At 37.9% G+C, this 12882-nt stretch overlaps 1 protein-coding gene across 15 annotated transcripts in view; it reads left to right on the top strand.

Annotated features, from left to right (window-relative positions):
- MCTP1 (multiple C2 and transmembrane domain containing 1) overlaps positions 1-12882 on the top strand; it is a 476976-nt gene that overhangs the window by 66227 nt on the left and 397867 nt on the right. For 3 of the 15 annotated variants that reach the window (XM_073344523.1, XM_073344520.1, XM_073344522.1), the window contains exon 1: positions 11334-11418. The exons of 7 other annotated variants lie outside the window; for them this stretch is intronic. Coding sequence is in view for 4 of the 8 variants with exons in the window: in XM_073344516.1 (XP_073200617.1) it covers positions 11335-11418 (84 nt within the window). In the remaining 4 variants the exon portion in view is untranslated. Of the gene's footprint in view, positions 1-8584; positions 8698-11252; positions 11419-12882 lie in introns of those variants that run through there. 5 more of the 15 variants (XM_073344516.1, XM_073344515.1, XM_073344518.1 and 2 more) reach the window with 5 other exon arrangements.

The raw sequence follows: 12882 nt of genomic DNA, 5'->3' as shown, positions 1-12882 counted from the left end.
GAATAGACTGACTGTCCATTACATATCTTGGGGTCTGTGGGGATCTGTTCTGAGGGTTGCATGCTTCAACTATCTCCACCCCCCCCCCCCCAAAAAAATTCAAAATCCTTGTTTGTTAGGTCAATTTCCTCACTTAATTCCTCTGCGAATATACTTTTTCATTACAAATCCTCTGGAAAAAGAGCTCTGATTTATAAGGAATCGTAATATTAAAGTACAAAAAATTGTTAAACATCTTGTATCTAGCACTGAATGCTATATTCAGTTGCCTTGTATAATCATTACATATAAAAACTGTATTAAAACATTATTAAGGTTGCAAAGTCAAACACTCAAAAGCTAGGAAATGTCAGAATTATGGTTTGCCTCTGTGTATGCATTATGCAGTCTAATTCTATAATTACATACTATTTTCTTCAAGACCTGTGCCTCATTCAATGCACTGAATGGATGCTACTCATTTAATGAGCAACTATTCAACATTTTTTCTTTCTCCTTGTTGTACAAGGGGTGGCCCTAGGCCTTTTTAATTGCACACTATTCAAACCCTGCTCTGAAAGCAGATTTATTAATTTCCTCATGGGCTTTTTTATATAGCACTCATCACTGTAGTATCCAAATGTTTTTCCCAACACACAAATGCATTTCCCCAACATCCCTGTGACATGAGAGATTGTTATCCCCATTTTACAGGTGGAGAACTGAGGCATAGAGAGCAAGGTAAAATGTGTCCATTCATTTTGGGTGCCCAATATGAGACCTCTAGGACCTGATTTTTTCAGTGTTCATGGCATTATTTAGCACTTCGTATGTTCAGAGCACAGCTCCCATTGACTTCATTTGAGCACTTCTGCAAATCAGACCCCAGGGTATCAAACCAAGCACCCAGAAAATGAGGAGCGCACACAATTAGAGACCACCTGTGAAAAGGTTGGTTTAAATAACCTTTCCAGCATCACACAGGATCTCTGTGGCAGATGCAGAGATAGAATCCAGTTCTCCAGGGCTTTCAAGCTTTCCCAGACCTAAAGAAGAGCTCTCTGTAAGCTCGAAAGCTTGTCTCCCACCAACGGAAGTTAGGCCAATAAAGGACATTACCTCCCCTATCCTACCTTGCCTCTCTCATATGTTGAGACCAACATGTCTACAACACTGCATACAGTAAAAAGAAAAGGAGTACTTGTGGCACCTTAGAGACTAACCAATTTATTTGAGCATGAGCTTTCGTGAGCTACGGATGAAGTGAGCTGTAGCTCACGAAAGCTCATGCTCAAATAAATTGGTTAGTCTCTAAGGTGCCACAAGTACCCCTTTTCTTTTTGCGAATACAGACTAACGCGGCTGTTACTCTGAAAACTGCATACAGTGCTTTTTGAAGTCATTGGAGTTTTGCCATTGATTTAAACAGGCACAGGATTAAGCCAAATTGTTTGTTTTTGTTTGGTTTATTGTTAAAAGTGCTAAGTAGGCTTATTTAGGCCATAACCCTGCAAACACCTACAGAGATGAATATATTTACATGCAGATACTTCCAGTGAACTTAATCCTGCAGAATTTGTACACTTAACTTTATGCACCGTGAATAATCTCATTGAGGTCAAAAAACAGTTCGGACAACTTCTGAGAATGAGGGTTGGAGAAAAATGTTTTTCAGTGTTTAAAAAAAATTCTGCCAAACTTTTCCTTGGAAAGCTCTAGCAACTCATGCTTTGGAGAAGGGACTTGAAATTTGTCTGAGGCTGGCTCTTCTGTCAAGGCTGTGCCTTTTGCCATCCCCATGAAAAACTGTCCACATCTGAGGAAGTTATAAGCCTTGTGGGGGGAGAAAGGCAATTCACATAGTCTCAGTTGAGATTTGCTAGAGTTTAAACAGCTAAAATCTCCAGATTCTGTCCACATTGGGCATTCTAAAGCTTGAAAACTTTTCTCTCTCATCAACAGAAGTTCCTCCAATAAAAGATATCAGCTCATCTGTCTTGATTTCTACATACAACAGTGATTTTGAAGAAACAAGTGGCTAACTGTACTCGCAATTTATACTGCCAAAGATAAAAATTGGCTAGATATAATGGCTAACTAAATTATACCATTTAATGACTCATTTTAACTTTAAAGAGCGGCAACTGGGTCCTGTGTATTGTAGAATTATAAAATGCTGACCATGTTAAATTTATTTTACACTGTAGAGTACAAAAATGAAATTAGTTTTTTAGATCTTGCTGTTAGGTGAAGAAGGTTGTGGGTTTTGCTACATTTTTCTTTTTCTGATTTTAAATGGCTTTTTTTGTTTTATTTAATGAAACTTATTATTTATGACACTGCAATTCTGAGAAGTTTCTTTGCTATGTGTCACTGGTAGGAAATCAAATGCCAAGGACACCATGTAAATAAATAAATAAAAATTTTTTTTGCAGATTTCCTGAACTGAACAAGATACAAATGGCAGCATTCTCAGTATACACACACTATATTAAAGGATAAATATCCAAAATTCATTGTTCTAAAATTGTATTACATTTCCCTAGATAACTGCAATGATTAATGTATAAATCAAAATGAAGGAAGAAAACACTATGCTAGGAGAATCTTAATTTAAAAAAATTTTCTTTCTTTAAGGGAAGAGCTCTCAAATTCTTCCCATCCACGACTCCAAATTGCACTCCTTCTGCCCCTCCCCAGTGATCATATATATGAGAATTGTTTGTACCCTAGCCCAGAATCTTTTTCTCTAGTTCTGCCAAAAGACCACACAATAATGTAATACATAGTAAATTGTTAAATGTTTTTATTTGTGTCCTTCATAGTCAGAGTGAGCATACTGTCTGGCAGTGGACAGTCAGTGAATATGAACTTGGTGATTTTAAAAATATGCCAGATAAAACGATAGGGTGGATTTGATTTAAATCACTAGTCAGGAAGACACTATTTCATCATGGATTTCTACATAAAAGTGCATTCTTGTTGGTTGGTGTAACCTTAATACATATTCTTCACAACTCAGAGATAGATGTAGGTTTCATTTTTAGAAGATACACACTATACATTTTTAAAGTGATTTATTTTGAAATTTTTCAGATTAGTTTTATGGCTATATCAGAAAATGAATGATTGGTTATTTCATCTACCAAAGGTAATTGAAGCAGATATTTCTGAAGTCATTGGGAGGTGAACTATCTCCAATTCAACAGGTTAATCATTAATATTTGGAGGATTTGCTTGCCATGCTGTATTAGGAGGAGAACATCAGACGGACAGACATTTAAATTGTTTTATTTAACTAAAACAACGTTATGCATTCTGGATTTTTTTCTTCAACAGCAAACATATAATATTATAACAAAACAAGCATATGAACTTTTGAATTTAGTTAAACATTTAAGTTTTTTAATATCAGGTTTGTTTTTGTTAAAATTGTTAACTAAAATAGTTAACTGAAATATTAAAGAACAAAACAAAAATTAAATCGACTGTCAGCAAAGTCAACATGAGAAGCTGAAAATACTGGCTTCTGCAGCTAACTCAGTCGTTTTCACCTTCATTTTCCTCTTTGTTCATAATCTGGAGAAGGAAAAACAAGCTTTCCTGCTTTTTCAGGTCCCAAAATGATTTCTCTACTTGGAATGAATTAATCCAAAGGAAGAAAATATTCTTTCTACACCGGCAGAAGAAGCTACTGCTGTTTAAGTGAGATTATCACTTCAACAGTCTCTGAATCCAAGTGCTTAAGTGACTTCCACCAGTTCACTGGTATCTTTCTTTAAAACATCATCTGCAAACATATTTCTTGAATGGTTCACCCTTAGGTCTGAAGTTTATTATAGCTGGCATTATGGAGGGATGATTGCTGGATGTCCATGTCGTAGCAAACTCCTCTTCTTCAGCAGTTAAGGTTTGACTCTGGTATTGAGTATTGAGAATATTTGCAAGAAAATGAGCTGGAGATAGTGCTTGTCCCATTTGTATTCCACCCCCAACAATTTCTATTCATTAAACTTTTTGAAACTTTGCACTTTTAGAGAGAGGTAAGGAATTGACTCTGTGTACACAAATTTGCAGAGGGACAATAGGGTTGAGGTCTGTTTTGTTGTTTCTTTTTTTGCTGTTAACAAGCATGTTATCTCTGGAGACACAAATCCAGAGTTTAAGAACTGCAAAATGAAGCATCTCTGGTAGTATCTTCTAGACTAAGCACTGAGTCCCATTCAGTAGATAGAAAGAAAGATTAACCTAAATACTCTATACAGAAGCCCTTTGAACCCCATAAGGTTGGGTCCCTAATCCATGAACTATTGGAACTCATTTACAAAACTTTTTTCTTAAACATTACATGAATATATTGTCTCATACTATAGGATTAGAATTTATAATCCCTATTTCATGATGATACATTATAGCTCAAAGATATCTTAATTAAAACTATCTTTAGATAGGTTTTTCCTCAAAGCATTTTATCAAAAAATCCAATTTAAATATATTTTTTTTAAAAACATTGATTTTTATCCACCTTGTAAAACATGTTCTTTTCTCAATATTATAAAGTTGCACGCTGTTGATGTTTACAGTAATACTGTCTTTGTAATCATAGCATAGATATGCAAACATTTTCAAAAGTGGGTGCCTCGGATTAGTCTCAAATCCATATTAGGACACTTAAATAAAGAAGCCTGATTTTCAAAAGTACTCAGCACCCAGCAACTTTCACTGACATCACTAGGAGCTCAGCCCACTCATTCACATGCTTAAATATAGATGTAGGAATCTAATTTAAGCATCCATTTAAAAAAATGTAGGCTATAACGTATATTCCTTTTAATAAAGAGACTATATAATAACGATAGGTTAGATTCTCTAAAATTCAGTGACTGTAGAAAAGCAGCTTTGCAACCAATCTTGGGGTTTGACCCAAAGGATATCCTCTCAGTCCTTGTGCGGGCAGCGAAAGTGGAGAGAGAGATTTTCATCTTAATTTAAGTATTTAGACAAAATATATTCCAGTAAGAGGGAAAATGTCAATCACTTTGTAAGCACCCAGAGGACAATAGGGTTGTAAGGAATAGCCAGCATAGATTTGTCAAGAACAAACCGTGCTAAACCAGCCTAATTTCCTTCTTTGACAGAGTTCTGGCCTAGTGGATAGGGAGGAAGCAGTAGACTTGATGCATCTTGATTTAAGTAAGGTTTTTGACAGTCCCACATTCTCATAAACTAAGGAAAGGCAGTCTAGACAAAATTACTATAAGGCGTGTGTGCACAACTGGTTGAAAAATTACTCAGAGTAATTATCAATGGTTTGCTGTCAAACTGGGAAACTTTGGGGTTTCATGGGTCCAGTATTCAATATTTTCATTAATGATTGATTGGATAATGGAATGGAGAGTATGCTTATAAAACTTGCAGTTGATCAGAGGCTGGGAGGTATTGCAAACACTTTGAAGGACAGGATTAGAATTCAAAATGATCTTTTGCAAATTGGAGAATTGATATGGAGAACTGCAAAATCAACATGATGAAAATCAGTAAAAGGCAAATGCAAAGTGCTTCACTTAGGAAGGAGTAATCAAATGCTTCGAAAGGGGAATAATTGGCTAGATGGTAGTTGTGCTCAGAAAAGATTTGGAGGTTATAGAGGCTCACAAATTGAATGTCAGCAATGTGATGCAGTTGCAAAGAAGACTAATATAATTCTGGGCTATGTTAACAGAAGCATCACATATAAGGCGCACAAAGTAGTTGTTCTGCTCTACTCAGCACTGATGAGGCCTCAGCTGGAGCTCTGTATACCATTCTGGCTGCCATATGCCAGGAAGGATGTGGACAAATTGGAGAGAATTCAGAGGAGGTCAACAAAAATGATAAAAGGTTTAGAAAACCTGACCATATGAGAAAAGACTACAAAAAAACAAACAAAACTGGGCGTGTTTAGTCTTGAGAAAAAAGGTCGGGGGGGGCAGTCTTTAAGTATGTTAAGGGCTGTTTATAAAGAGGACTGTGATCAATTTTTTCTCCATGTCCACTGAAGGTAGAACCAGAACCATCACATTGCTGACTTAATCTGCAGCAAGACAGATTTAGGTTGGATACTAGACTTTTTTCCCCCTAATTATGAGGGTAGTTAAGCTCTGGAACAGGCTTCCAAAGGAGCTTGTGGAATCCCTGTCACTGGATGTTTTTAAGAACAGGTTAGATATATGCTTGTCAAGGACAGTCTAGGTTTATATGGTCCTGCCACAGTGAGGTCCCTTCCAGCCCTATCGCCTGTGGTTTTGTTTTTTTTTGTTTTTTTGGACATTGATTCATCTACTTTGCTAGGATTTATAATTATATAAGTCTATTGGACAAAGTCTGGTTTTGGAAGAACAGCAGTTGGTTTGTGGCATCTCCTAACAGAGAGCTCTATTCTCATGAAAACTACCTTCAGAGTGCCTGCCCTAGAAATGTCTTATGGGGCCCCTACCTATAACTAGGTTCTAATATACAGTATGTTCCATATGGTCTTCCATAGCTGACTGTTAGATACAGGAGAATTTTAAGTTGATGTGTGCCCAGCAGTGAATTTTGCTTGAAAAAGAGCTCTGTTATGGAGCTCCAGGCAAAAGTAAGAGGGCTTATTAGACCGAAGATTCTTCCAGGTTAAGCTGCAGTGATAATGATGAGGGAAGAATTCTTCTATCAACCTATGACCCCTTCTTGGGGTAGTGGATTAATTACAGTGATGGGAGAATCCCTCTCGTCGCTCTAGGGAGTGTCTATGTTTTAAGTGTAGACATAGTCTCATGCTTTTCACTGAGACTTTCAGCCTGAGAGGAAGAATAGTCTCTGCATGCTTCATGTCGGATTAAACTCCCACTTAGTTTAGACAGAACTTTGGCTGTGATTCCTGTCTCTGACTCTGCCCTGGCCCTTGGCTCCGTCATCCAGACTCAACTCTGATGCTGACCCTTACTCCAACCACTAGGCCTGGCTGCCCACGACCCAGTCTCCCTAACCTGGTTCTGGCCTAAAGGCTATAAGGGAGGCTACTGCTGCCACCACCACCTCTTACCAGTTTGTATGGAGTTAGGTGCTTGTCCAGCTCATTCTTGCAAGATACAGCATAGGAACCTAAGCCACCTGACTCAAGGAGAGAGTTCCTGGCTGTGGAATGCAAGCAGAGATTGGTGCCTCCCTTCCTGACTAGGCACTGAACTCTGAGGGAATGGGACTTAAGACAGACCCCTCTGGTCATATCTCCTATTAGCTAACTTAGGCTGCTCCCTATCTAGTATGTTGGCTTTTGTGGATCACATTCTTAGGCACCTACCTCTCTCCATTCATTTTTATAGGGAGTCTAGACACCTGATTCAGGTTTTGTGGATCCCATTGTTCCAGTCATCTTTCTAGGTGCTTAAAAATCTCTTTGTGGATCCAGGCCTATGTGCACAAGGAAGAGTCCAATAGAAGTATAGGGAGAGCCACATCAGATGCATGCCTTTTAACTTTGCCACTGCTAAAGGAGTTTAAAAGAGGATGGATTTGTAATGATAGATTAGATAAACTACAGTGAGCAGTTTAAATAACCAAGAACCCCTAACTGATTTTGGATTATACTGTCAAGAATTTTATGAGTATTATAACTCCTTCTAGATATGTTAAATAAAATAGTAGGTTTTTTATCGGTTTTATCTTGTTTTATCTCTCTCATGTTAAATTAATTTTCGGTGTGTTTAAAAATGTAATTGCCCATTTGCAAATTGTTTCGCTTGCCAGAGAATAAGCATGTTTATCATATACTCCTTTCTTTTTTGATAGGAACATTTTTTGGGCGGGAAGGGGGCAAAAGGTGCTCTTGAAACTTTTGCCCCAAATCTAAGATACTTAAGAGTCTAATCCATTTTCAAAAAGTAATTAAGGCATTTAGGAACCTGACAGTGAAACTTATGCTCCTAAGTGTACAAATCATGTTTGAAAATGGGTCTTAGGCACCTAAGTCACTTATGTACTTTTGAAAAAAAAAATCCTTTGTCTAATGCCAACTACTTACTGTCTTGCCCACATCCAGTGGAAAATTAGATTGCATCAGTTCTGGGTAAAAAGTTATAGTGGAGGAGAGCAGAAAGGATTTGTTCTTGTTACAATTGGTGGAAATGCCTTAAATTAAAATAGTTTTCAATTAGATTGTTGCGCTGTGTTCCAAAAGAGTGGACAAAGTTGGTATAGTCTACTTTGTGCTCCTTTTGGGGCACAGGGATGACATAAGACAAAGTACAGTAGCTAGCATTACAGAATTGCAAGTTGTCAAAATGAGATACTCCTAACTATTGAGAGAAATCATAAATGCATGCTTTGCTTGCTATGGAAAAGAGAACCCATTCCAGAAGAAACGGAGTCCCACTTTTAAATGAGAAATTGGATTAAGAAAAATAACTTTCTGATGGAGGAGGTTTCATCAGCTGAAGCAACAGAAAGATGGGAGTTATTTATTCCTTAGAATCCAGAATGAATAAGTTGATCTCCTTGTGTAATAAACAAAGAGAGGAGCAAATAAACAGCTGGAATTTTCAGAGCTTCAGAAAGAATTTGGCTTTTTATCATATTTGTATTTCAGAAGTGTTTGTGGTATCTTCAAACAGGAGCAGCTCTTTGCTTTCCAAATGTGTGTATACAGCAAATGAATGAATGAATAATAGAGGAGAAAAGAGAGTCAATCTCCTGCCCCAGGTAAGGTATTCAGAGGTTCCATTTGTAGAACGTACAGTCTGCTAACTATGCCAGTACTACAGACAACTACCTCTGCTACAGATCCTTCAGTGTATTATGTATATTGTAACCACTCCCACTGCAAGGTGCTGCTCTGAATGTTGTGGTACACCAGTCCCCTCTAGATGTTTGGTAGTGTGCTCTGTGTACCAGGAGTTTGGAGGCAAAAACTACATATGCTCCCGGTAGTAGGCCCTACAGACTCTTCCTGGTTGGTGGATTCCCATTAATGCTCACAGTTGGGCTGCCAGAAAATAAAAGATGCAGTTATCTTAGTGGCAATTACTTTAACAGTTACAATGAAGATCAACTAAAGAGTTCCTAACACAGATCCCATGGGCAGTCCAGTCAGTCCAAAGATATAAAGGTGACTGTACCTCATGGGGCTCCTCAGACCTAGAGCTATGGGTACTCCATTCAGGCCACCCCTTTCTTGGTGGCCTTACTGGCCAGCAAATATCCCGGTCAGAATTCAGTTCTTTTGTCTGTGGTCCTGTTGGAGGCTGTCTACGCTTTGCTTCTGCTGTTAGAATCATAGAATATCAGGGTTGGAAGAGACTTCAGGAGCTCCAGCAGCCTCCACACTATCTGTGGGAAGCAAGTTCTAGGGAGGGCAATGGGAAGGAAGAAATGTGGGCACAAAGCGCATCTAGGGTTGAATTTTCAACCTATAATTGTGCATGCACATCTCTCTTGCTCTCACTCACACTGGTTTAGTCAAGGGAGTTCAAAAGCCAGATGACAAATGAGGGAATAGAAAATTACAGTCCTTCAAAGAGAAAAAAGAGAAGGTATTTTACTTCAAGGCTGATTCTCTGTTCTACCACAGCTGCTATGAAGGGGTCAGCAACAACCTCTAGGGCAGTGCCTCTCAACCTTTCCAGACTACTGTACCCCTTTCAGGAGTCTGATTTCTCTTGTGAACCCGCAAGTTACACCTCACTTAAACTACTTTCTCACAAAATCAGACATAAAAACAGTGTCACACCACACTATTACTGAAAAATTGCTTACTTTCTCATTTTTTACCATATAATCATAAAATAAATCAATTGGAATATTAATATTGTACTCATTTATACTATTCTATATACTTCACAGTGAAATACAAGTCCTATGAAATTTTAGTTTGTACTGACTTCACTACTGCTTTTTATGTAGCCTCCTGTAAACTAGGCAAATATCTAAATGAGTTGATGTACTGCCTGGAAGACCTCTATGTACCCTTGGGTACACGTACCCCGGTTGAGAACCACTGATCTAGGGGATACCCTCAACATAAGATTTCCCCAAGTAGCGCAGAGCCGGTGGAATAGCCCTTTGCCACTCTCCTTCACAGCTCCTGGCATAAGAGGTTTGCTGGAGAATGGGCATGGCCTGTAGCTATTCTTGGCTGCTGTTTAATAGTATCACACTATATGCACTGGCCCAGAGAAATGAACTGATAGCTGTGTGTGCATTTATGAGCAAGATCATTAGGGCTGTGGCTGAGACCTTGGGGATTTTAGAGACTGTGAAAGCCAGATAGAATTGTGTGAGTTGTAAAAACTGCTGAATTGTTTATCTGAAAATCCAGCTAAGGTTTTGTTTCTTTTCAAGTAATTCCCAATTCCCTATTCCCAATAACCTTTGCTCTGTAGTGCTTTGTAGTGGGAGCGTTTATGTATCCTGACTGGCTCTTTGATTCTGTAGAGCACAATATATGTTATAATGCCTTTTGAAATTTGTTCTCCGGGTGTTTTGAATTTAAAAACAAAAGGCCAGATTCTGCCACCCTTTCTCACATGTGTTCCGTTGAAATTGATAAGGCTACATGTAGAGTTAGTTGCTACTCAGTGTATCACAAACTGCCTCAAAATAAATAACAAAGAATCCTGTACTAATTCAGTCTATTTTATTCAATAAAATCTTTTTCCATTTTACCTGAAGTTGCCCCAGAATTTCCAGTCTGGTATATCTTGGCTATAATAGATGTTCAAGGATTTGCTTAAGTTATTTTTGCCTGCTGAGTGCTACCAGTTGTGGACAGTCCCTCAATTAGTTTATATAAGGGCTGTCGATTTTATTCACGGTTAACTCACATGATTAACTCAAAAAATTGTGATTAATCACCATTTTAATTGCACTGTAAACAATAGAATCCCAATTGAAATTTATTAAATATTTGGATATTTTTCTCCATTTCAAATGTATTCTGTTGTAGTTGAATTCAATATAAAGTGTTTACGGTGCTTGCATTATATTTTTATTACAAATATTTGCATTGTAAAAATAAATTAGTATTTTTCAATTCACCTCATACAAGTACTGTAGTGCAATCTCTTTATCATGAAAGTACAACTTACAAATGTAGATTTTTTTTTTTTGAGTGCAGTCATGTAACAAAAACAAAACAGTGTAAAACTGCTATCCTCTTCCCCCTCCCCCCCACCCCCTTAATTTATATCTGGTTAAGTCATTTCTTATACATGATATTCAAAGGGAATTTTTAAGCAAATGTCAGGTTTCTTTTTCAGCAGCTGTAGAAGGACTGGTTTGAGGAAATACATGTTCAAGAGATGAGAATCCTAGAGAGGTGTCAAAACACCTTTGGGTGGGATGCTCTGCCTAACAGACACAGGAAGGATTGATAAAGTTGTTCTAACTACTGTAAATTCATTTGAAGCACAGAGAAAATTCCAGGTGAGGAATCTTACTACTTTTGAAAGGCTTTCCTTGTGAACTATTATTGCTTTACATCAAAATTTGATTGAAATTTGCCTGTGACATAATTTGAAATTGATATAACTACCTTGCCACTTCCAAAGGCTTCTTTTCAAACAGCAGGTCCTGAACTGAGTATGTCTTTCAAGTCACAAATGTTTAGGATGTTTTTTCTCTAGCATACAGGGAAGGAAGGACAGACTCTGGGGGAGAGAGAGAGGGACCATAGGTATGTCAGATCAGTCTCCTAAATCCAAGGATGTCTGGGTGAAGCAGGGCCTGCTTAACTATGCAAGGGGAAGCTAAGAATCATGCATGTAGACTTTCTTTGTTGTTTTAACCCATATCTCTAACTGTTGTGTTTCTGTAGACAAAATAATAATTTGTTTTGAAAGGACAGAACTATATCACTGCATGCATTTTTTTTTCTTTGTTTACCAGGCTTCCAAAGGGGAAGACTCCTGCAGGGAACCAAGCCAAACTGGCCCTGCGGAAAGAGCTGTAGCAAAAAAACAGGGGCCCTGAAGCCGAGATATCTAGTCTGGGTGTGGCTCCAAGGCCTAGCACAAGCAGGGGTGTATTCACAAGGCACAACAGGCTCTGATCTGTGACAACTAAATTAAAGATAGTATTTGTTTTTGTTTTTCCATGTAAATTTAAAAACCACTGAGCTCTCCAAGTTTTGCTATATGCATTAAAACTCACTTCTAACTCATCTTGATCTACAATAAGGAACTGGCAGTTCCCTAAATTCCCCTGTTCCCTCAACAACCTGTACAGGGTGACATTCCGGAGGCTGTGCATCTAAGTGTGTAGCACAGACCTTGCATCCTGGGGAAAGAGGAGCATTAAGGTGGCCAGGGCCGTCCTTAGGATTTATGGCGCCATAAGCGGGATTATTAAACTGGTGCCCCTATGCCTGATGTGCTCTTAGCAACACAAACATAAGCTTACAGTATTGGAAAACTTGCCACATGCACTTCATCAAAAACAGTTTAACTTAATTAAGCACACTGTAATGCTGGTGGACTAGCACTAAAGAAGTAGTGCTATAGGAAAAAAATCTGATTTATTGACCGAATGATGAAAATAATATAATTTTTTAAATTTGTCAACATTTTATTGGAAATTTCTATGAAGAGGTATTGAAACAAGGATTTGTTTTTAATTAAAAGTGATCTTTCTGGCTTTTTTGGCTGCAAAATCAGTAATAATGTCATCGTATGACAAAGTGATGTCTTGTTCCATTGCAAGAATAGCAAGACCAGTCAATCGTTCCTGACTCATTGTAGAATGGAGATAGTTTTTAATGAGCTTTAGTTTTGGGAAACTCTGTTCTCCTGATGCTACTGTTACAGGAATTGTCAGTAGAATACGAGTGGCAATGTACACGTTAGGATATATATCAACAAGTTTGCTGATATGAATAAACTGTACAATGTC

The sequence above is a fragment of the Lepidochelys kempii genome, chromosome 5, assembly GCF_965140265.1.
Source record: "Lepidochelys kempii isolate rLepKem1 chromosome 5, rLepKem1.hap2, whole genome shotgun sequence".
NCBI lineage: Eukaryota > Metazoa > Chordata > Testudines > Cheloniidae > Lepidochelys > Lepidochelys kempii.
This window is presented reverse-complemented; position numbering and strand designations above follow the sequence as displayed.